At 35.7% G+C, this 26,296-nt stretch overlaps 1 protein-coding gene across 10 annotated transcripts in view; it reads right to left on the reverse strand.

Annotated features, from left to right (window-relative positions):
• The window catches only part of VPS13B (vacuolar protein sorting 13 homolog B), a 717,975-nt gene that overhangs the window by 667,257 nt on the left and 24,422 nt on the right, over positions 1-26,296 (reverse strand). For all 10 annotated transcript variants that reach the window (XR_007135424.1, XR_007135425.1, XM_047783533.1 and 7 more), the window contains exons 4-6: positions 18,142-18,262; positions 8,366-8,533; positions 3,607-3,788 (exon numbers count right to left, since the gene is read on the reverse strand). Coding sequence is in view for 8 of the 10 variants with exons in the window: in XM_047783533.1 (XP_047639489.1) it covers positions 3,607-3,788; positions 8,366-8,533; positions 18,142-18,262 (471 nt within the window). In the remaining 2 variants the exon portion in view is untranslated. The remainder of the gene's footprint in view (positions 1-3,606; positions 3,789-8,365; positions 8,534-18,141; positions 18,263-26,296) is intronic.

Here is a 26,296-nt window from a genome sequence, read left to right on the forward strand (position 1 = left end):
TAACTGGCATCTTAGTACCTGTGAAACAGGAAAATAAATAAATAAATAATGGTAATCATCATAGTTTAGGAGGAAAGGCACAAAAAGAAAGTTGTATGAGGAAGGTATAAAATACCAAATGTAAATATGAGTGCAGGTTTCGTTTTTTTTTTTTTTTTCCTTTTGTCTTTTTAGGGCCGCACTCACAGCATATGGAGGTTCCCAGGCTAGGGGTCGAACTGGAGCTACAGCTGCCGGCCTACATCACAGCCACAGGAATGCCAGATCAGATCCATGTCTGTGACCTACACCACAGCTCACGGCAATGCTGGACCCTCAGCCCACTGAGCGAGGCCAGGGACCAAACCCGCAACCTCATGGTTCCTAGTCAGATTCGTTTCCGCTGCGCCACGACGGAAACTCCAAATATGAGTACAGGTTTCTTAAAGCTGACTTAAAAATCATACACTGAATAGACCATGAAGAGGTAAGAAAACTGGAGAAGGATGTGCAGTGCAGGCCTGCCAAGCTCTTCTTAAATTTGAGATTTCTCTGCCACATCTTTTTAAATACTATATGGCACCAATAGCACCAGTGATAAGCTATCTTAGCAAAACTAATGACAAAGAATCAACCCTGTATGTATGCATGTACCCATGTATTTAAAACATTATACACACATATATATCCTTTAAATATATAAAAGATATTTATAAAAATATATATATGTAAATATCTTTTAAATCAGTAAGATTAATCCCCAACAGAAAAACTGAAAAAGAACCTGAATGAACTTTTCTTTTTTTCCTTTGGCCAGGCCCACAGCATGAGGAAATTCCCTGGCCAGGGATAAAAACTGTGCCACTGATGTAACTAGAACCACAGCAGTGACAACACCAGATCTCTAACCCATGGAGCCTCAAGGGAATTCCTGAATGAATTTTTCAAAGAAAAAAATAATAGCCAATGAATACAGTTTCAAAAATCTAACTTAAATAATAAATATTAAAGTACATTATTTTTGGTCAACAAGTTGGCATTTTTTAAAAATACAATCATATTTAAGAATAATAAGAGTGTAATACAGGCACTCTCTTTAATGTTCATGAGCATATATACTGGTTAAACCCTTCTGGAAACAATTTTTCAGTACAGATCACAAGCCTTAAAAAAGCTTTAAATCCATTAATAAATATTTACAATCACAGAAATCTTTCCTATGGAATTAATCAGAGATGCGGTCAAATATTTATGTGCAGACTTTTATTCCTCTGAAAACCTGTTAAGAACATGTAAATTTTTTTAATAAAGAGGAAATGTTAGGAGTTCCCGTCGTGGTGCAGTGGTTAAACGAATCCGACTAGGAATCATGAGGTTGCGGGTTCGGTCCCTGCCCTTGCTCAGTGGGTTAACGATCTGGCGTTGCCGTGAGCTGTGGTGTAGGTTGCAGACGCGGCTCGGATCCTGCGTTGCTGTGGCTCTGGCGTAGGCCGGTGGCTACAGCTCCGATTTGACCCCTAGCCTGGGAACCTCCATATGCCGTGGGAGCAGCCCAAAGAAATAGCAAAAAGACAAAAAAAAAAAGAGGAAATGTTAAAATATACATCCATATGACCTATATCTTATAGATGATACAATCTTTAGAACATATTTATTTCTCACAAAAGACAAAAAATTATAAAAAGCTTGCCCAAAATACAAATAAATTCAAAAGCCACTTAAGCATATGTTAAAGTTTTAAACAAATAACTAGGATATTTGGAACATTTTGGGAAATCCACTGTCTTTGAGGTAATCAATGAGGCAAACCATGCCCATGTCCATTTAATATATATTTCCTAGGATCAGAAGAATAATAAATCTAACTCAAAACAACAACTTGTACATCATGATAGCATTAATAAAAAACTCAAAATTTGATTTCAGTCAAGTATAATGGTGCCTCATATTCAGTGATTACCAAAGTCAAAAACTGTATGTCAACAACCTTATTTACATTAAAGTATTTTTTTACAATGAAATGTCCCGGCTGGTCAATTTTGAGAACACAAACTTACATGCCAACACTAAGTTTTCCTCAAGTTTATTATTCCTCAAGTTACTTAATTTTACTCTCCTCTAATTTAGCCACATCCTAGAATGTACAATCAAATTTGTACTAATGATCAGTAAGATTTTTTATATAGTAAGACTTCTATATAACCATTACCTACTTTTAAAATATATCTTGAATTTACCCTTAACATTCCCTAACCTGACTAGCAGATTCAAAGTCAAAGAAAGAAAGTAAATTTTCCTGAGATAGAAGCATAATTATTTTTCCAGGCTTATCTTTGCCTAAGAAGCAAATTCAAAAACAGAAGGAAGAGTAACAGAATGTAAACAAACCAATGTGCATTGTACAGTGTGTAGAGAAAAAAAATAAAATATTCATGACTGGACACTACACCAAAGAAAAACAGGTGGATTTCATGTAAAAATACATATTTAAGTATTTTTTTAATTTTAGTAAAGCTCTAAAACTAGAAAGTGTTTTATGTTTTAAAAAACATAATAATAATTTATATAGCCATGCGCAAACAGGCACAGCAGGCAGTACCAGTGTCCAGACTTTGGGCCAGCTTTTCCATTACAGTACAAAAGCTTCTAACAATAGTAAAAAATTCATCTCACATTAAAACTTTGTTAATAAGATCACAAGTCTCTGTGTGAATTCTTCTTCAAAGATAGATAAATAAGTAGATAGACAAGTAGTAGAGAACACTGTTGTGGAATAAAAAAAGCCAAGATTTATACTTAGAGAATAATTATACACATTAAAAATATATATCAATACTTGGAGGACAAATTTTCACATGAATCAAAATACATTACAAAAAAACTCCCATATTAAGATTTTAATTACATTTTTGAATCTATAAATAAAAAGATAAAATTTCCTAAACCAAAATATAAGGTTAGCAAATTAAGTCTTAAAAAGTTATCTAAGAAAGATAAGGTCAATAACTATCAGATCAATGGTAAACAAATCATAAGGATTGAAATACGACTAATATTCAGTCCACTGTGGGTATAAATACACTTTTTTTTTTTGGTCTTTTTGCTTTTTCTAGGGCCGCTTCCTGCAGCATATGGAGGTTCCCAGGCTAGGGGTCCAATTGGAACAGCAGCTACCAGCCTACACCAGAGCCACAGCAATGCAGGATCGGAGCCGTGTCTGCAACCCACACCACAGCTCAGGGCAACGCCGGATCCTTAACCCACTGAGCAAGGTCAGGGATCGAACCTGCAACCTCATGGTTCCTAGTCGAATTCGTTAACCACTGCGCCACGACAGGAAATCCTAAATACACTTTTTATATGGTCTCCTCTATCTACTTGAAGAGAAAAACACTAACAGCTGAACCAAAAAAGAAAACTACAGTCATAGGAAAAAAAAAAGTCCCCAAAATATTTCTACTGAAATATACAATGTAAAAAGTTATAGAATATAAAAAGTAACATAAATACTGTAACTTTTTTACAAAAACTGGTATATACATTCTTTGCTTTTTAATAACTAGCACACAATAGTCAATAAACAAAGCAGAAACATGAAACTCAACTACTAAAGAAAGAATCACCTACTTTAATTACAGAAGGCATCTTGGAATTGAGGTTATCATATGTAAAATGCAGACGAGTTCTGAAGGAACATTTGTACAATAAAGGGTCCTGGTAAAATTCTATTTTACCACTAGCATTTCGTTTATCAAGACAAACTGTACAGTCAGAAAAATTGATAACTTTTCTCAGCACCAGGTCAGTTGCTAAAAAAGGAAAGAAAAACATTTTAAGTAAAAAGTTAAAGGAAAAAGGCACATACTTATTAGTACAAATAGTAATAAAAATAATAATAGCAGAAATAAGATTAATAGTGCCTTTAATATAAGATGCCAGAACCTATGAAAAGAACTTCTCATTTATTACATCATTTAAATCTTCCAACATCCTTATGAAATAGGCACAATAATCCCCATCTTATGTATGAAGAACCAAATAGAGGCCAAAGAAACAAAGCAGCTCTCCCCCGGTTTGCTTTACACCTAACTACAAATTTAAGACAAAGTTTAGGGAAAAACTTGCTACATTTCACTATCTAAAATGGAGTATTAAATTTAACAGTAATAAAATTTTTGAGAAGCCATATTAAAAACACTTTGAGTACTAGTTGTTCATTTAATGTTTATTTTACACTGGAAAAAACTGCTACTCTCAAAACCTGCATTCTTCAATATGGTAGCCACCAGCGACATGTTATATAAATCTATCTATGAATTAATCACAATTATATGAAAGTAAAATTTCACGTCATTGGTTGCATTAGTCCCATTTCATGTAATCAAAACCCACATGTGGCTAGTAGTTAAAGAAATGGACAGTTAAAAAAAAAAAAAAAAAAGGAAAATTTCCAGAAAATTCTGGACAGCACTCCTCTAAATAATAACTAATGAAGAAATTACCAGTAACAGTATAAAGTTTGTTTTCAGGGGAATAAAAATGGAAACAGTTGCTGGTAAAGCATCAAACTAGAAAATAAACCTTTAGCAAATGAGTTGTTTTATTTCTAATAAGCAATTCCTAGGTACATTCCAGGCCCAAATCTACTTAGTGATTTTAAGTTAGCAACTATCCACATGCTATAGCCGTGGGAATCTTCAAAATAATAATATACTATACTTTGTAGTCCATTCTATTTCTGAGTATATCCTGGAAACCTCTAATTAATATTTAATTTTCTCTTCTTTTTTTGGATTTAAGTTTTTAAGAAGTATAAAGAGTATGCCTATGTGTGAAAACAGTAGAGTTTAAGCAAATAAATTTCAAATTTGTTAGTTGCAAAATACACAAACTCACCATAGTATTTCATTTTACACAGCACATAAATGATTTTGTTGCTGTTACTATATACATGTATACAAATTAAAGAAATTATCATATAGGACTAGAAATGAAAAAACCCTCTGATGCTTCCTTCTGTGTCTTTATAACAATTATAATTTACTGAGTATTTGCTATTAAACACTACACTAAATCTTTTACATCCCATTATCTCTTATAATATTTATATGGCTCTGTTTAAAAGATGTGGAACAAAGGCCCAGTAATAAGGGTAAATAATCTGTCATGTTAGACAGTTTATAAAGAGCAGAGCTATAATCCAAACTCTGGCAACCTTACTCCAGAGCACATGTTCTTATCCATTATGCAATAAGAATATAAAGTGATGATATTTCAAGGATATTCTACAAAATTTCTCAAAGAGAAAGGAAATTATTATGTTTTGAAAAATGTTTTTCTTAAACACTATTAAAATAAGAACCATCTTAAAAACATACAAAATGAATTCTGATTCCGGTGCTTGCTTTAAATAATGAGCTGCAATTTAATCTATAAAATGGGGATAAATATCATGTCTAACAAGAACTATGGAATATGACTTGGCATTTTTTTGAAACTGTGAACACATGCATATCCTCCCATCTAACAAACCCACATCTAAGTATTGTACTAAAGGAAATGCTTGTGTATACATGTTTTAAAGGATTTTCAGATTTCATTCCTTTTTAAGCACTTTTTTTTTTTTTTGCTTTTTAGGGCCACACTCACAGCATATGGAGGTTCCCACGACGGGAACTCCGGCTTTCTTTCTTGTTGTTATTTCCCCAATACAATTGTTTTTTCTATTGTACAGCATGGTGACCCAGTTACACATACATGTATATATTCTTTTTTCTCACATTATCATGCTCCATCATAAGTGACTAGATACAGTTCCCAGTGCTACACAGCAGGATCTCATTGCTAATCCATTTCAAAGGCAATAGTCTGCATCCATTAATCCCAAGCTCCCAATCCACCCTGATCCCGCTCCCTCCCCCTCCCCCTTGGCAACCACAAGTCTATTCTCCAAGTCCATGATTTTCTTTTCTGTGGAAAGGTTTATTTGTGCCATATGTTAGATTCCATTTATAAGTGATATCATATGGTATTTGTCTTTCTCTTTCTGGCTTACTTCACTCAGGATGAGAGTCTCTAGTTCCATCAATGTTGCTGCAAATGGCATTATTTTGTTCTTTTTTATGGCTGAGTAGTATTCCATTGTGTATATATACCATTATCTTCCTAATCTAATCATCTGTCAATGGACATTTGGGTTGTTTCCATGTCTTGGCTATTGTGAACAGTGCTGCAATGGACATGCGGGTGCATGTGTCTTTTTTAAGGAAAGTTTTGTCTGGATATATGACCAAGAGTGGGAATGCTGGGTCATGTGGTAGTTCTATGTATAGATTTCTAAGGTACCTCCATAGTGGTTGTACCAGCTTACATTCCCACCAACAGTGCAGGAGGAGGAACAAAACCCACGCAGGAGGCATAACTCTCCCAGACGTCAGGCAATATTACAAAGCCACAGTCACCAAGACAGTGTGGTACTGGTACCAAAACAGACATATAGACCAATGGAACAGAAGAGAGAGCCCAGAAATAAACCCAGACACTTACGGCCAATTAATCTTTGACAAAGGAGGCAAGAACATAAAATAGGAAAAAGACAATCTTTTCAGCAAGTATTTTTGGAGGGAAAATTTGAACCAAGATCCTCTAACTCCCAATCTAACTTCCCTAAGTAACATTTTCATTACTTTCATATAAAGACTATAAATGAAATTTATTCCCCTAAAATGTCAACCTATCTATTTAATCCTGCATTATCCAGTTCTGTTTGCTTTCTGCTTTTCTTAACTTCCTTTTCTGGCATTTTTACCAAATATATCTTTCCACAGAGGATAAGAAGGAGGCACTGACAATGTCTCCGAAACAAAGCTTGGGCCTTTGCATATGCTTTTATTTATGCTTCCCAACAGAGTTGCCAGATCAGGATTATTCTTCATTTTTAAAATGTGAAGACCAAAACTTAAAGAACACACAAAAACGAAATTGTATTCCAATTCTGATAGTTCCCATTTGGATGCCTTAACAAGGTAAGTTAAGAAAACTTGTGATTGAATTTCACTTTGCTTTCTTTTAACTAGGACTTAAGATGGGTAACATAATATAGAGCTAAATTAATGAAAAGGGCTATCACTTTATGGAATTGTTATGAGAACTTGATAAAATAAATGTAAATAATAATAGCAGCTCGTTTTCTGTGCAATGACTATGTATAGGCCACTTTTATGCCATGGAATGTATTTAAGAAAACTAAGAAAGAGTGAAGTGGGAGTTCCTATTTGTCACAGCACAAAGGATCCTGACTAATATCCATGAGGACACAGGTTCAATCCCTGCCTCACTCAGTGGTCAAGGATTCAGCATTGCCATGAGCTATGGTCAAGGTCTCAGACATGGCTCAGATCCTGTGTTTCTGTAGCTGTGGCATAGGCCAGCAGCTGTAGCCTGGGAACTTCCATATGCCAAGGTTGCAGCCCTAACAAGCAAAAAAAAAAAAAAAAAAAGAAAGAAAAGAAACAAACAAACAAAGAAGAAAAAAGAAAAGAAACAGTGAAGTAACTCATCCAAGGTCATACAGCTCTATGAAGTGGGAGAGCCAGGATTCAAACTCAGGTAGTTTAACTTTAGTGCCAGCACTTTAACAATTATATACAATGGCAAGTCACAGATAAAATGTGTTCACAATAGTCTCCTTACCATATTTGCCAAAAATACTCATTCTTTACCATATCAGAACACGTATCAACAACTGTTGTGACCTATTTAACAATTACGTCTTCTGACAAAACTAAGAAGCAGCATTACTTCTTTCATAGCTATACTTTCAATGCTTACCACAGTGCCTACCTTCCATGTAGAACATAATAATAAATAAATGATAGTTATTAAAATATTATTACTTAGTAGTTCTTTAATATAAGAAGACAGCACATAATAAATGAGGCTTCGAGATTATCCAAGAATCTCAAATATGCTCTATAATATACAAACCTAAAATATAAATCAAATACACTGTTTGCCATTATCATACTATGCAAAAGCAACATGACCCCTTTCCTTCTTTAAAAACATTCAAAATGTTAACTAAATATCATTTTATTTTTTCAACCAACCACATTGTAAAATATTACATATCACATTTGAAACAAGCATGTGATAGGTAAGAAAGAATAAAAATTAAGAATATTAAAAATCAAGTTTGAGATTTTTAATCTATTAACCTCCTATAATTAATTGTATGCTAAATTTTATATATGTGCATTTTTCTAGAATGAAAGTATAAAGCTTTCATTAGACTTGTCAAAGATCCTGCTGGCCCAAAAAATGTTGAGAACCCAAAACAATTGTTTCAATGATGGAAAAATCTATACTATTCTTGACATTTACTTACCAGAGATATCCATGAATGCACGATCCCATAATTCACCTACTGTATAGCATTCTGCAGAAGTGATGTTGACTGAAAGGACAATATCATCTTCAACATACTTTAGGATAAGGTTATTTATAACAATATTTACATTATTTACAACTCGTCTAATCAGACTCTGCACATAACCTATAAAATGGGGAAAAAAGAATTGAATTAGGCCTAAGTCTATCAATAGTCTTAAAATGTTACTGAGCTTAATGTATGTGAAAGATGGGTATCATTTATCATATTTTGCCAAGATGAAACATTCCGATAGATAAACAACTTGCCAAAGTGACACAGTTAATAACTAGATTATCCACCCCAACAAAAACCATTACAAAGAGGCTCTATATCAATGAAGTGTTCAGGTACTAAGAGAAACCATAAAGACCATACCTTTTTATGTTTTTTAATAGCATAAAACTAGCTCCTATTCAATGATTATCCTAATCTACAAACACTTCATCTAATTTCCGCCCATTTAATAAACATTGTTCAAAAGGAAACGATTACTATATACTGATTACACAATATATAAGATGAGCTTCTTTGAAGTTTTCCAGCTGCCATCTTCTGTTCCTACTTTAAATAGCCATAAAAATATTCAAAAGTTAAACATGGAAAAAGAAAGATAGGAGAAACATGACCGTCATAATGGATTAAACTATTTCCACTTACTAATATATAATACTGAAACAAGGAAGGGGAGAAAACATGAATGAGGAAGAAGATTAAGACAGAAAAAGGGAAAAAAGAACACAATGAAAATGACAGAAAAAAGAAAAGTAGAGAAAGAAAGAGAATGGAAAGTGTAATGAGAATCTATAATCTCAGAGGTTTCTCACACGACAAATGTGTTCATAGACACATTACTGAGGAATGCAACTGCAAATTTATTACTGAGGAATGCAACTGCAAATATAAATAAAACTAAACATAAACCTCATTTTAAAAGACACAGGAGAAAAAGATTAAAAACTTGTTTTATTCAAATGCATTTTCCACTATAAATATGGAAAAACTAATGTAAAATGTACTATGCACTGTGTAAAAACTAATTAAAAATTCATCTATTTCATGAAATAACTATCTGCTTGTATTCTTCTAAACTAGAACTTTACTGGACAAAACAGAATCACCTTCTGTCAGCAACTGACATTGTTAAAACCTACAATGGAGCCTGCTGAAAGAATGCTTATTTAAATTTATTCAAAGATAACATGCTTGCAAAAACCAACTCCTTCATTCATTCCCAACAGATACAAATAAGAAAGAAATTCAAGTTTTTCTCTTACATAGTAACTATTAGCTTTTAGAATGCCAATTATCATATGCTGTAAAATTAACAAAATATTAATGCATTTAAGGTAACAAATATTTTTAAGAGAGTAAATGCTAAAACGAGTTTTAACAAATTGCTTCCAAAAGAAATTTTAAGGATCGAAATTTTCAACTTTAGAATATATTCCTCCCATGCTATTACTACAACACAGATGTTAAAAATAAACTGTTTCTGAGAAGTCAAGAAGCATGACTAATATTGGTTTTCCTATTCTGTCATCAATAGATAATTCGTAAAAACCTCTTAAGAGTTCATTAGTTTTTAGTGTCTTAAAAAAAAAAAAAAAAAAAACCACCTCAGAGATAGAACTAGATTAAACAAACAATGTATATAGTGCAAAGTAGTAAAAGAAACATAATGCTTCAGATGTACTGTAACTGACAGAACCCTACTGATGGATTTTCCATCTACTTTTTAATATTTTGTTTCTCATTATATAGGCTGAGATGAACAAGCCAATTAACCCAAGTAAATCAAGTTATCTAAAAAGAAATACTTCTATAGAAGACCATGTCATCTTATTAAAAAATGCAATGCCAAAGTAAGTAACAGTGTTATCATTTATTCTGTTGGTTTAGTCACTGTCTCTTTAATCCCTCACAATAACTTAGTCCAAACTTTGCTACAGAAAAGCAGATCTTACAGCTCTCATCCCTCGATGTTTACACTCCCTGAGAGTATACCTGTTCAAAAGAATTAACAGTAATCCAGGTCTATTCCTCAAGCATCTGAAAACACAGGGTCACTCTGGGAATAAGAACCTACAAGATGTCATATTAGATGGCTCCAAAACAACAGCCCGTTACTAGTCAATCTTTCCACAAATTCTTACCATTATCCAACTCTCTCCCATTTACAAACTATTCCTCCAAGAACATACATTTATGCCCACAGGACCAAATAAAACACTATGAATTTTCGTTGACTTTGCTCACATTCTCTCCTCTGTGTAGAACACTCTTTATCAATTCTCCCTTCTTGTTCAGGCCCAATCTGATTGTCCTCTGCCATATATCCTTTTCTCCAATACCCCCCACTCTACATTATCAACACTAAAGAGACTGTTTCAACCACTTACCATGGGCTTATGTTACAAATGCCATTTGTATGTGTTTATATATACTTCTCTATTAAACTACTAAACCCTAGAGGACAAAGACTATATTTTTCAGATATGCTTAAATAGTGTGTAGCAAATAATTTAGGTTAGAAAGAGACAATATTTGCAATCAATTTATCCTAACATTGTCATTAGGAAGCCAAGCTCCTGAAAACAGATATTCCACAGTATCAACCATGGAATTTCTGTTTTTGAGCAGCTTGGCTATAGTACCTAAAAATATTCTGATTAAGTTTTTGGTATAAAATTTACTTAGGGGTTATGCAGCATCATATAGGCAATTTATGCTCAAGTAGTTAAAGGAAAAGTAAGTTCTCTGTAGTATTTCTTGTCTTTTTTGGAAGGGTGAAGTTATTTCAAAATACAACTTTTTCAAAAAGGTTAAGGAAAGAATAAGAAATCTTGGTAATGTAATAGAGAGATTCAATAACATACAAATTTTTAAAATGACTATCATTTTTGGTAACTAAAAGATAACTTAGAGCAGTTACTGTAGGAGCTAAAGAAAAGAGCTATAGGTTGAAGATACTTAGTATCAGTATTATTACTTAAGATAGACAGAGAAGCTCTAAATAAGAAAGGTTAAAAAAGAGAAGTGTTAAGTGCTGACAAGAATGACACAAAATTATCCTTAGACGTAGATGACTTTTTTATATAGAAAATTCAAAAGATGTAACAGAAGAATACTGAATACTGATCAGCTAACAAAATGTAAAAATTAGCTTTCCTACATAACAAACTAAAAAGAGAATACAATGGTTTAAAAAAAAAAGGAGTTTCCATCGTGGCTCAGCGGTAACGAACCCGATTAGTGTACGTGAAGATGCAGATTCGATCACTTGCCTCACTCAGTGGGTTAAGGATCCAGCATTGCTGTGAGCTGTGGTTAGGTCTCAGACATGGCTCAGATCGCTCATTGCTGTGGCTGTGGTATAGGCAGGCAGCTACAGATCCCATTCTGGGAACTGTAACTGGGAACTTCCATATGCCGTGGGTGATGCAGCCCTAGAAAAACAACAAAAGTTTTCTTGTAGCAGAGTTCCCATCATGGCGCAGTGGTTAACGACTCCGACTAGGAACCATGAGGTTGCGGGTTCAATCCCTGGCCTTGCTCAGCAGGTTAAAGATCCGGCGTTGCCATGACCTATGGTGTAGGTCACAGACGCGGCTCGGATACGCGTTGCTGTGGCTGTGACGTAAGCCAGTGGCTACAGCTCTGATTAGACTCCTGGCCTGGGAACCTCCATATGCCATGGGAGCAGCCCTAGAAAAGGCAAAAAAAAAGTTCTCTTGTGGCGTAGCAGGTTAAGGATCTGGCGATGTCACCCCAGCAACTTGGGTCGCTGCTGTGGTGCAAGTTCAATCCCTGGGCTGGGAACTTACACGTTCCATGGATGCAGGCTAAAAACATAAAATAGTGAAAAAAAAAGATATTCCAATTAGCAATAAGAGACATGATGGCATTTTCCATCTATAAAAGGTTCAAAATGTCTTTTAATAACAAAAGACAGCACTGGATCAAAAATGTGCTTGGAAGAAAACATCATTAACAATTTTTTTAGAGAATAATTTGGTCACACATGCCAAAATCTTAAAATTACTCATAAATTTTGATTCAATAATTGATAAGAATTTCTCCTAAGGAAATAAACAGAAGTGTGTACAAAGATTTACCTACCAGTATGTTTGTTAGAGCACTTTACAAAACTGAAAATGAAAATCTAAATAACAAACAAAAAGGGTTTGGTTAAACAAAATATGCAATAGATGTACATACAATACAATGATTATCAATGATTAAAATAACCATCTTGCGGCTCAGAGGGTTAAGGATCTAGCATTGTCATGGCAGTGGCCAAGGGTTCGATCCCTGATCCAGGAGCTTCCAAAGGCTATGGGTGCAGCCAAAATAAATATATAAGTTAAATTTAAAAACAAAACAGCAATGTAAAAAAATTAATGTCCTAGAAACATGTTCCTAACAAAAATACAAATTATAAAAGTAACTGAACATGATGGAGGATAATGTGAGAAAAAGAATGTATATATATGTATAAATGGATCACTTTACAGTAGAAATTGACAGAACATGTAAATCAAATATAATAAAAAAAACTTTTCTAATTAAACAAAAGAAAATATATGTGTGTGTATGCACACACACACATATGGGGGAAGAAAGTATAAAAGGCTATACATCAAAATGTTACCAGATTCCAGTACTAAGTAAGATAAAGTAAATATATTCCATTCTTTCTCACTCAATGTGACTATAAAACATGTAAAGTATGGAGCAGCAGAGTTCCCATCATGGCTCAGTGGTTAACGAATCCGACTAGGAACCATGAGGTTGCAAGTTCGATCCCTGGCCTTGCTCAGTGGGTTAAGGATCTGGCATTGCCGTGAGCTGTGGTGTAACTTGCAGACGAGGCTCGGATCCAGCGTTGCTGTGGCTCTGGTGTAGGCCAGTGGCTACAGCTCCAATTAGACCCCTAGCCTGGGAACCTCCATATGCCATGGGAGCGGCCCAAGAAATGGCAAAAAGATTAAAAAAAATAAAGTATGGATCAGCTACTTTAGGGCAATGAAAAGTAAAAAGCAAGCATGAAAGGGGAAATAGTAGAATGAAAATTAGACCTTACAAAGACAAAACAAATAACGAAGTGGTAGAGATAAATTCAAACATGTCAGTAAAAACAAGCTACTTTAATTGTATCGTGGCCAGAGAAGATGGTCTTTACGATAGTGATTCTTTGAAATTTGTCAAGACTACCTTTTTGTCCAATTCTTTTTCAATGTTTAAAGATATCCAATGTGTGCATCAAGAGAAGGTACACTGTCTAATATGCTGGGTGCAGAGTTTTAAATGTATCCATAAAAGAATCTTGTTAATTTAATATTCAGAGATATACTTTGGGGACTTTTTTTTTTGTCATGTGATTATTTCAAAGCTAGGTTGTTAGGTACAAAGTCATCACATATTTTTTAGAGAACTGTACCTTTCATTATAATTCAGCATCTATTATGTCCATCAATACATTTGCCTTAAGTTTTATTTTGCCTGACTTTTATGCTACAAATACAGATGTACTTTTGTCTACTATGCCATTTCTCATCCTTTCATTTTCAATCTTTCTTACCTCTTTGTTTTACCTTTGTGTTTTAGAAGCCATGCATACCTGGACATGACGGACAACTCCTTCCTCTTAAAACCCCAAAAATATTACTTGTGCTTCCTTAGAGCTCCTCTCCAATTTGGTTTTGCACTGTAGTTAATAATTTACAAAATCTCCTATACTAAGCTTATAATACTCTGAGGCCAAAAATAGCCTTCAACTAGTTGTTCCAGCATACTCTCATTCACACAGCAATCAAGATTTAGGGAATTAAATAGCCTGCCTCCACTAAGCACTGTTCTGAAATTCAATCTAATTAGAATGAAATAAAGGCTCTCCAGTTTCTGTTATAAACAAAATATAAACATTAGGTATCTTAAAGATTACTGACAAAATAATAATACTTTTGAAAGAATCAATATATTAATGAGAAAGAAATGATAAGCTATCTATCAATATTTTGTGCTTTGCCTTCTAGAATGTAGAACTGTTACTAATCTAGGACTTCTAAGCCATACAGGAAGTCCACACCATTTTCTTCAACAGAATTGAAGAAGAATATATATCACTTCCAACCTTAGCGTATTTTTTTTTTCTTTTTAGGTCCATACCTGAGGCACATGGAAGTTTCCTGGCTAGGGTTCAAATCAGAGCTGCAACTGCCAGCCTACACCACAGCCACAGGAACGCAGGATCTGAGCTGCATCTGCAACCTACACCACAGCTCACAACTCGGGATCCCTAACCCACTGAGCAAGGCCAGGGATAGAACCCACATCCTCATGGATATTAGTCAGTTTCGTAAATCGCTGAGCCACACCAGGAACTCCCCAGCCTTACGGTATTAAGAAATGGATAGGTCTTTCTCCAGATTCTCCTCTTGAAAACGCTGAAAGCAGTATAATTCAAAACCTGGGTAGGTCACAGCAGAGCCTCAAGATAAAAGGAGTCTGAGCTTCTGACACAACACTGCCTTTGATTGGTACATAAAGAAAACATAACACTTCCAAAGTTCCCATCCTGGCTCAGTGGTAACAAACCCATGAGGACATATCCATGAGGAAGTGGGTTCGATCCCTGCCTCGCTCAGTGGGTTAAGGATCTGGAACTGCCATGAACTGTATAGGTCACAGACACAGCTCAGATCCCATGTTGCTGTGGCTGTGGGCAGGCCTGCAGCTACAGCTCCAACTGGACACCTGACCTGGAAACTTCCATATGCAGCAGATGCGGCCTAAAAAAAAGAAAAAAGAAACCATAACACTTTTGTGCTAATACTCTGAAATTTACAGGTAAACACATCTACCACTTAACATGAACTTATACAATTTGTCACCTTTTTTTAAAAAAACTTTTCCTTGAAAATGTTAATGGAAAATGTTAAAACAATAAAGGCATAAAAATGGAAGATTTAAAGTAAGCCATGCATTTATTTTTCATTTACAACAAGGTTCTCTCCTTTCTTAGATGTTCCAGAAAGGAACAGTTGTTAGATAGCTTTAAATTGCTAAACTCCTCCATAGGCAAACAGATAAGAAATGACTGTGCTGTCGTCTAAGAAATATTGCATCATAACCCAGCATAAGTGCACATATATGCACAGGTTTCTTGAAATATTAATAACCTTTACTATATACTGTACACTGTGAGGTTTTTTTTCTATTCTAGGGTACATATCTTTTAAATGCTTACCATGATCCACTAAACTGCTTTCATAATGCACTAACTGGTCAGGAAGCATAATCTGAAAAAGACTGTTCTAGATACCAAGAATAGAAATTGCAGAGAAAATATTAAATACTGACTTGTATTTTTTTTTTTTTTCTATTAGAAGGCCATCCAACCTTCAAGAGATAGAACAACTACTGGCAACTCCAAAACTTTTCTCAAAAAGCATCTCTGGAGTTCCCATTGTGGCTCAGCAAGAACCCAAATAGTAATCATGAGGATGCAGATTCAGTCCCTGGCCTTGCTCACGGGTTAAGGATTCGAAGTTGCCACCAGCTGTGTGCAGGTTGCAAATGTGGCTCATATCTGGTGTTGCTATGGCTGTGGCCTAGGCCAGCAGCTGCAGCTCTGATTTGACCCCTAGCCCAGGAACTTCTATATGCCATGGGTGCAGCTATAAAAAGATTAAAAAAAAAAAAGGCATCTCTAAATATATGTAAATATTTTAACTCCAAAATTATAATCATAGAGCCTGGAAGAAATAACTTGCCCTAGAAAACTTTGAGAACATGAATTCATCTCTACCATGAATGAACCTTAATATAGTTTCCAGGCAGGATAATGTTGCCAGAAATGAGTCCTCAAATAACCATATGAGTTAATCGTTAAATAAAATGATTTACCATTATCCAACCGGATTCTCAAATTATCCCTTTTTTTCCCTTTTGGCAAGATTAAGTTTAGTTGCTCTGCTTCCCAGTAATTGCCCAATAAGTTCAGTTATTTCCTAAAGCAACTCCTTAACTAAGATTTATGTCAGCAAGAAAGAGGATATGAGTCCTCCTTCTAGGTAAGGCAGAAAAGCACATGTTAATCCAAAAGCTACCTCAAAGTAGTTCAGATAGAACACAGCTCTGTTTCATGCCACTAAAAATAGGATGTTTTATGTTATGTTTGTTTTATGCTCCTAAAAATAGATGAATTCTCCCAATCCTGAAAACCAGTGTAAATTCCAATAAAGACTCTAAAGAACCATTAAAAGTCTGAGCCCAATTTTGAGTATATGCAAGTTAGCTCATAGAACTAACTGCTATCTGTGAAATCAACAACTGACAAAGCTTTCAATTTTTCTTAAGTTCTTTTCTAAAAGAAAAAATGGAATAAGACTCAAAAGTAAAATTGATTATTCTTTGAGAGGATTCTACACAATGAATTGGCTTAGAATGTTTTAAGGGGTACACAGTCAGAAATTTGGAGGGCTAAAGAAGTTGCCCATTTAATAAATAAGAACAAGCTTCATTTAATTTAATACACAATTTAACTCACCAAGGATTCTCCCAAGGAGTTAACAATTAGGAAAAAAATTTAGACGGTTATATAACCATTATACCATTCTATGTAGAACTGTAAATACTCAGAAGTAAAATAACTTCTGGCACACTCTCCAGCTATAGCAATTACTCTATTTATTCTAAAACCAGAGGGCTTTACTGAGATCTGTTAGGTAACGTTTCTAAGAATACAAAACATTAGCATTAACACCCCTACAACACTAGTTAAAAATGTTTCATTCAAATGTAATTTAGAATCTATATTTGAGGGAAAAGGACTATGAAATAATGTACCTAACACCAGCCTCTTACAAGTAAAGTAGATGGTGCCAGAAGACTGTCAAAAAATCAATGAGTTTAGGAACTCCCTTGTGACACAGCATCAGATTCTTAAATCTGGCGTGGTTGCTGCAGCATCTCAGGTTGCTGCTGTGGCACAGGTTCAATCCCTGCCACACGACCTTCCAATGCCACAGGCGCAGCCCCACCCAGCCCCCCAAAAAAGTAGGCTAAAACCAGCAGAAAGCTTACAAACCTTTGATGCAGAAAACAAGTATACACCAATGTCAGCTCTATCTCAAAAAAAAAAAAAGTGACAGACAAATAAAATAAAAAGAGAAGTGACTTCTAACTCCAACTTTAAAAATGCAGGAATGCACTTTGGCCACAGAGCTGACATGTAACAATCACTGGGGGGTTTTGGTCCTTTATTAATTACTTACAATGGAACTGTTATTTGTAAGCTACTACTCTTCCAGATAAATAAAAATTTCAGGAAATGAAAGAAGAGACTGTCTCTCGAAGCTAAAAAATTCTGTGATTCCATCAGTGAATTTTACAGTTTGCAGAAACTCAGAACGATCTGGTATTATCCCTCTGTTTCTCAGGGAACAAGAGGAACAAAGAGACAAGGAGTCAGAGGCAAGTTTTTGCTTGGAGGAGATACACAAATGAAACTTAAGGAACAACCCAGGATAAAAAAGCATCAAACTTTGAATGAGTCCAGAGCCCTCACAAATGTCTTTCAATCTGTTCTGACACCATGCAGCAAATGTACATATAGTTTAAATACTTTGTGACATTAAAGAATACAGAAAGTATATATTCTACAAAGGGCTACTACAATGATTAAAAACAATTGAAATTCTGGGTTTATCAACCCCCGTAGAAGTTACCTGGTGGCAAATCAGGATCTGCGGGAGCAGCCTGTTGAATTCTTCTGGGTCTTACTGATGATTTTGTGTTCTCAGTAGTACTACGGTTGGTAGAATTAGAACCACAACTTTCATGGTCATCCTATTTTTATTTTGAAGAAAGAAAAGGAAAATATCAAACACTATTTTAAAAAGTTTTGTTGAATGTATGCAGGTTACTAAAATGTCATTAGATCGACTCTTCCAATTTTTTTTTCCTCTAAAAAATCTACATAGCCAAAATTTTTCATAATTTGTATTGTTAAACAGTATTTTAGAAATAACTAGCAGTTTAAAACCACAAATCGATTGTTTCTTTAGTTGGTATCAAAACAAACCACTTGATAATGTCAAAAAATTCTTATATATGGCTTTAGCAATAGAATACATTTTAACAGAAGCTTTTAAGCATTTTTCCACCTGAGTGCAAAATAAATGTAAAAGGTCCTTCTTAATTCCCCAGTTTGTTTTTATGTTAAGACTCTCTCTACTTTGTGAGTTAAATTAAGAATTTTAGCTGTCTTCTTAATCATCCTTAATGACTAATCTTAATCACTCTTAGAATCTTTGGTATCCTACTTAACAATGTTCACTGAATTGATTATTTTTCAGATTAGATATAAGGTGTAACTGGATTTTCATATGGATAACAAACTTCAAAAAAATCATATAACTTATAACTGGAATCTAATATCCAGCACAAATGAACATCTCCTCAGAAAAGAAAATCATGGACTTGGAGAAAAGACTTGTGGCTGCCTGATGGGAAGGGGAGGGAGTGGGAGGGATCGGGAGCTTGGGCTTATCAGACACAACTTAGAAGAGATTTACAAGGAGATCCTGCTGAATAGCATTGAGAACTTTGTCTAGATACTCATGTTGCAACAGAACAAAGGGTGGGGGGGGAAATGTAATTGTAATGTATACATGTAAGGACAACCTGACCCCCTTGCTGTACAGTGGGAAAATAAAAAAAAATTATATAAATAAAAAAATAAAATAAAATAAAATACGACATCCTAAAAAAAAAAATCATACATTTTTTTTTGAAATTTACACAATACAAATGAGTATTCTTTTCCTGACTTGATTCAACAAATGTGTAAATAATGCTCTTATGTGTTAAGTGCTGGATTTACAAAAGCAAATTAAATACCTGTCCTCAAGGATTTCAAAATCTAAAACATATATAACAAGTCTACAAGAGTATTTTTCGTTTGTTTTTAAGGAATAGGTACCTAAAGAGTCATTCTATTTGGAAGAACTAGACAGAGCAGGCCCTTAAAACTGAGTATAGGAATGTTTTAGGCTAAGATTGGAGGCTAAATAGGGGGAAAACTGTATATAGCACATACAAGGAACAATGACTATTCCAAAAAAGCCAGAATATACAATGTTTAAGATGAAAGAACAATATTAGAAGCTAACGGTATGAACTAGATTCAATCCCCAGCCAGGGATTGAATCCACATCATAGCAGGGGCTCAAGCCACAGCAGTGACAATGTTGAATACTTAACCTGCGGAGACACCAGGAAACTCCTTTATGTTAAAAACTTTAACGATGGAGTTCCCATTGTGGCGCAGCGGAAACAATTCCAACTAGTATCCATGAGGATATGGGTATGATCTTTGGCCTTGCTCAATGGGTTAAAGATCCGGTGTTGCTATGACCTGTGGTGTGGGTCACAGACACGGCTCAGATCCCGGGTTGCTGTGGCTGTGGTGTAGGCCAGCAGCTGTTACCCTAGTATGGAAACTTCCAGATGCCACAGATGTGGCCCTAAAAAGCAAAAAAAAAAAAAACAAAAAAAAAAAAAACTTTAAAGATGTTCTCTGTCTTCCTTCTGGTTGACACTCAAGATTCGGTAATCAGAAGGAGGGTGCCAATAACCCATTAAAGAAAAAAAAAATGTGTAATTCCAGCACAGGGAAAGGAGTGGAAGAAGTAAATGAGCAGTTCAAAAAATGAATAAGAAGACGGAAAAAATAAGCATAAACTGCTCTTTAAAGAAGACAGGTATTAGGGTTCCCATTGTGGCTCAGCGGAAAAGAATCTGACTGGTATCCTTGAGGATGCAGGTTCGACTCCAGGCCTCAGTGGGTTAAGGATCTGGCATTGCCATGAACTGTGGTGCAGGCCACAGAAATGGCTCAGATCCTGTGCTGCTGTGGTGCAGGCCAGCAGCTGTAGCTCCGATATGACCTCTACCCTGGGAATTTTCATATGCCACAGGTGTTGCCCTAAAAAGAAAAAAAAAATTTTAATAAATATTAAAACACAGGTGTTATATTATAAGATGAAAATAGATGGAGTAGTAAGCATCTGACATCAACTTATATCTTTTGGGGGGATAAAATGCATATTTTCCTTGAAGGAGGGATGCGCATGAGAAGGGAGAGATCAAACATCTTTCCAATAAAAAGGGTAACTGATGTTGCACTATGCACCATCAATTCATTAACCAATAATAAAACTATTTTATAATACTTAAAAGAATGGTGATATATTTTTTTCTATTTTATATATTTGAAGAGAAAATTTCAAGAAAAAAAAGAAGAATCACTAAATTTACTATTCTCGTGGGTACTAGAGGCAAGTAAGAACAATGACAGGACCTCCTTTAGGATAGAAAAATTCTTATTCACTACCACACTAAGAGGATTACATAATAATAAAAGATGAATTTTGTCCAATACTACAAGGCTTCAGATGCTAGTGATACATCAGCAAAAGAAAAAAAAATTGTCTGAAACTTCATTACAAGCAAAAAGTTAAAAATTTGCTATAGTCAACAATAAAGAAGATTTTCACATGAGCTTATGCTCATTTTAAGTTAATTCAAAACAAACTTCACAACATTTCATTCCACAAAACCACTTCACTATTCAATCTTTATAATGACATCTTCTGTTATTTGGGGGGACGTTATGGTCTCTAAATACTAAAAGACTACCACTGTGAATAAAACCTTACTGTAATTACTTTTAGTTCAACTTACATCCTTAAAAATGTCTGTAGTCATACACTTCTGCACAATGTTAACATTAAAAGCACACTATTAATTTTTGAAACATATGGTTGTCTCAAAAGCCCAGAAGTAAAACATATTCATTAAAGAGATGTGAAAAAGTTCCAAGTCAACTGCCAAAACTAGCATAATTATGAAAATATTTAACACTGAAACCATCTGAAATCACATACTGTATATAGATTACAGTGATGTCATAATAAACATTCCAGCCAAAATGCACTAAAACTACTGCAGTCCAATAAATCTGGCATACACGAGATGACAAACATTTTAAAGCAAAAGAAAGAACAAGTTATATTTATTTTATTTTCTAAGTTATTAGCAGCAAAAAAAAGGGTAAATTGCATAGACTAAATAGGAGCTTGCAAATAGTTTTTTTTTAAAAAAAAAAAAACTTGGTGAATAAAGCTTCCCAACAAACTACATTTTATTTAAAAGAAAAACAAACTAAACACTTTATTTGCTTAAAAATTTTAATAAACTTGAAATTTTACTGTGCCTTAAAAATGAGCACTAATCATGGTACCCATAGGAATATATTCTATGGAATAAACATCACCAAATGTGTAAACAGGTCGTTCTTAATTATGGTTAGGAAATTATAGTTGCATATATATTATAATTAGAAAATAATACTTTTGATAATTTGAACTTGTTTTCATTTAAATTACATTTTAATTGCATCAACTGTAAGTGAGCTTCCATTCAAGTCCTGCCCCAACTAAATAAAATAAAGCAAAAGCATTATAATATTTACTACTAAAAGTGGAATTATTTCCATCATTAGAGTTCATCATCTGCTTTAAACCAGTATGCATCACTTTAGACTATTACACATTTTACTTCATTGAAAGCCTCTAATTTCTAATAAAAGAAACTCTGTTCTCAAAAACACTAACTAAAATGTTTTGAGATAATTTTTAACCCCAAACACATTACAGTTATTATATCTTTCTTATTTATGTTGCAATTTTTCCAAAATGTCTGGTAAGTCTATTTCATGGCAAAAGAATGTTGTCTCTTGAGGACCACATAGCTATTTCTGAAAATATTGCCCTTTGCTCCTCATGAAATAAGCAAGAATGTCATTTCCTTACAAAAGTTCCTAACAGGGAAAATGTGGCAAACACTGTATGTAAATAGACCTATTATTTTCATACTGATAGATCATGGAATCATATTGCATACTTTTCACCTTTGCCCTCACAGGGCTAGTCAATTAATACTGGAAAACTACCAACTCCCAGATTCACAACAGTATGAATAAGATTGAGGACAAAACTTAAAGTAGGTGACTGAATTATTCTGTCCTTGTTTAAAAACAGAGGTTAAAATTAAGAGTTGAAGAAGGAGAAACCAAAGACAGAACTAAGTGTTGTGCTTTACACTCTTCAGCTTTGCAGCACCAAACTTGGCAAGAAGAGAAGGATTAAGAGTCACCTGGCAGCTCTGGTCACCAAAAGCTCCTGAAATAGAGCATGAGGGTCTTGGAAATTGAACTGCCACAAAGCCCTCAGGGACATTCACCTCCATCCCCTCCAGAAGCAAGTACAATGCCAAAGTCAGATGCAATAAGGAATTTCTAAGAGTAATCAGGCACTTTGTAGAGTCAGAAAGCCTAGTAAAAGAGGTATATTTGAAGAACAAGAGAGTCGGCCAGAGAAAATAGTCACTAGCTTTTGCATTTAAAAAAAAAAAAAAAAAGAAGAAGAACCACCTCTGGATCATCTGTACCCTGACAGCAATATTAATATACTTATCTTTAGCCATAAAATTATATATATATATATACACACACACATATATATATACACACATATACACACACACATATGGAGTTCTCTTGCTGTCACTGGCTGGGGTTGCTGCTGTGGCGCAGGTTTGATCTCTGGCCCTGGAACTACTGCCTGCCACGGATGCAGCCAGGAAAGAAAGAAAAAAAAAAAAAAATGCCAAGAACACCAAAGGAAGAGTGTATGCCCCAACATCTTCACACATCAGCCTAAGTCCAGAGAGGAGGCTGCTTCTATCTTCTCTCCCATCAAGGGTGAGGATAAGGGGCCACGACAGGCTGGGAAGAAGAAAGGAGAGCTGACGCTCCCTTGCATTCTTTCACGTGAACCTCCCAAAAGGAGGAATAACTAGCCTTACAGGCCAAAACTGAACATAGATTAAGATGTATTAGGCTACAATTTAATAATGAAAGAGATCACTGTACTACTGTAAATACCTGTGTGATGGACACACTCCTCTAGCTCTAAGATCCATGTTACTCAGTAACAGGACCGCAGCCATATTCCCAGGATGATACAATCATTAGCCATCTCTCCTCTGCCATCTATTCATACACAGAGCCACCCAACCCAGGATACTGCTCCAGCCAGGGAACAATCACACTATGCTAGTTAACAGCACCACATGTTAGGAAAAAACTGTTCTTTATTATTACCCATGACACCCCTTTCCTTCATATCAGTAGATACTATTATATTGCAACCTCTCCTACCCTCTTTTTAATCCACTGGATTGAAGTGGTTAAACCCACTCTTAGATTTTAAAGGTGAAACAAGTAAAAAGTAAGGGAGGAGAGAAGAGAGGTATATACAGGGGCATTCTGGCCAAAGCCACATTCTACCATCTAATATTTACCAAAATTCAGTGTAAGTAACTGGGTGAACTAATTAATAAAACTGCACTTTGTTTTCTTACATGTGTAACTTCCCTCAACAACGAATACCTGATTTTTTTAAGGATGGGTTAGGCACTTTGAGAGGAAATAAGAAATACAAATAGATGGTACCCTTATCCTGGTAACTTTACTTACTTGAAGAATAATATTTATATGCATTAAAAAGTTTAACAGCAATTCAAGTTAGTTTGCATTTACCTATGTTGCAAAGAAGCAACAGTGAAATTTATTAAGCATTTATATGTGCCAGATGTCAAGTATTTGAAGGATGAGGAATTTAGGACTTAAGAGATTTCAGGGTCTAAAAAACACAAATTAAGAGAGCTGAGATGAACACCCAGATATGTCTGATAGAAAATCCCCACCCATTACTACTGAATGTGAAAGACAGGAAAGCAGAGAGAAAGGCAAGGAATAGGAATGGCAAGAAGCAAGCGAAAGAGGTATATAGAAATTTTTTATGGCACTTTCAATGTGTCACATACTACTGGCATTATATTCTAATTTCTTGGTTCTCTAAACAACCGTAGGAGGTAGACACTTTTCCTCATACAAGAGTATGCCCATTCAAAAAAAGATAAGGACACTAAGGGACGTTCCTTGGTGGTATAGTGGTTAGGATTTGGCACTTTCACTTCTGCAGCCCAGGTTCAATCCCAGATCTCAGAACTGAGATCCCACATCAAATCACTGCATACCATGGCCAAAAAAAGTTAAATTAAAAAATAAAGATGAGGACACTAAGGCATAAAGAAGTTAAGAGGTTCAATATCATCCTGCTACTAAATGGCACAATCCTAACTACATTGTTCTATTGCTTCTGAATGAGAAAAAGACAACTAATAAACAGTATAGTATACAGTGCCCTATATTCTGAGAAAGCAGAGATCACAGTGAGCTAGAGTAGGCAGAAAAACATCACAAAGGACCTAAGGTTTGAAAAGACTGTACCCTGCAGGAAAGAAAGTGGAAAGTTTAACAAAAACAGCTACAAAAAAAAAAAAAGCAGAAAAGAAAAAAGCACTGTGTCTCACTGAAGAGAATAAATACGGGATAGGATCAAGATGGCAGAAGAGTAAGACGTGGCATTCAGCTTCTCCCACAAACACATCAAAGGGGAAAAAAAAAAAAAAAAAAAGCCCATTGTAGAACAATTTGTATAGAACATCTCCTAAATGCTAGCATACCATAAACCTCCAAAAAGGGAAACACTCCACATAACTGGGTAGAACAAAGGAAAAAAAGAGAAAGGAGAAGAGGAAAAAAAGAATTAGGAGAGGACCAGCACTCCTGAGGGGGAGTTGTTAAAGAGGAAGGAACCCACACCCTGGGAGGCCACCTAACTAACAGGGAAATCAGCCAAGACAGCAGGACCTCAAAACCTCTGAGAAAAAGGCAGCAGCCGGACTGAGGGGAGCAAAGCAGAGAGAGAGCTGCACAAACCATCAATACCACTGCCCCAGACACCACAGCCTGAGACACTCAGGCAGGGGCTGGGCACTGAGACACAGCCTCCAGAGGTTGGTTCTGGAGAGAGGACAAGGGTTGGCTGTGTGGAGACAGCCTGAGGGATAGGGAATAATTTGCCATGGGCTGGGGAGCAGAGTGCCACAGCTAAGGGAATGCTGGAAGAGGCCTAGGCCCGCAGAAGAAGCAAGTCACCATTATTGGAAAGGGTGAGTGGAGGAAGGGCAGACAACCATAGCAATATCTCTCTCTCTGCACCCTCGGGCTCTTGGCAGTGGGGTACCACAGACACAGGCCCTAGGCTATAGGGTGCTTCTTGCATGGGCTATGGGATGCAGAGGTAAACCAACACAGCCATTTCAGACTCCAGAGGGAAGCATGGCCCACCACCATTAGGGGTCCATGAAAGGGCACCAACTACAGCCCCAGTCACCTCAGGGGTCAGTGCAGAAGAAGGCAATGGAACCAAATGCCACCCGTTGTTGCTCACACTTTCCTGGGAACACACATGCCCAGCTGCTACCCCTGCCAAACAGTCTGGGTGCCACCTGCACCCACCTGAGGGTCACTGCCATTTCCCAAGGCCTACAACCATAAGCAGCCTGGGCCACCTCCCCACAGGTCCTCGCCACTGTCAAGGGACCAGTATCCAGGCACTGGCTACTAGCCCTGCCCATTGCCTCTATCTCCCTGGCAACACTCACAGTCCATACACCAGCATGAGGATAAGAGTCAGCACACACTAAGGAAGGAGACAGCAAGCATCCAAACCAAAAGCAGCCCTCACACCAAAAGAAAAAAAAATATACACACACACACACACACACACACACACACACACACACACAAAGCCCTCACAAACTACCATGGGGTGCTCTCACATATCAACAGACCTTCAACACTAGACTAGTTGTTTGCATGAACTCAAAGTATAAGAAAAATATAAG

Source organism: Phacochoerus africanus, chromosome 6 (assembly GCF_016906955.1).
Source record: "Phacochoerus africanus isolate WHEZ1 chromosome 6, ROS_Pafr_v1, whole genome shotgun sequence".
NCBI classification, from domain to species: Eukaryota; Metazoa; Chordata; class Mammalia; order Artiodactyla; family Suidae; genus Phacochoerus; species Phacochoerus africanus.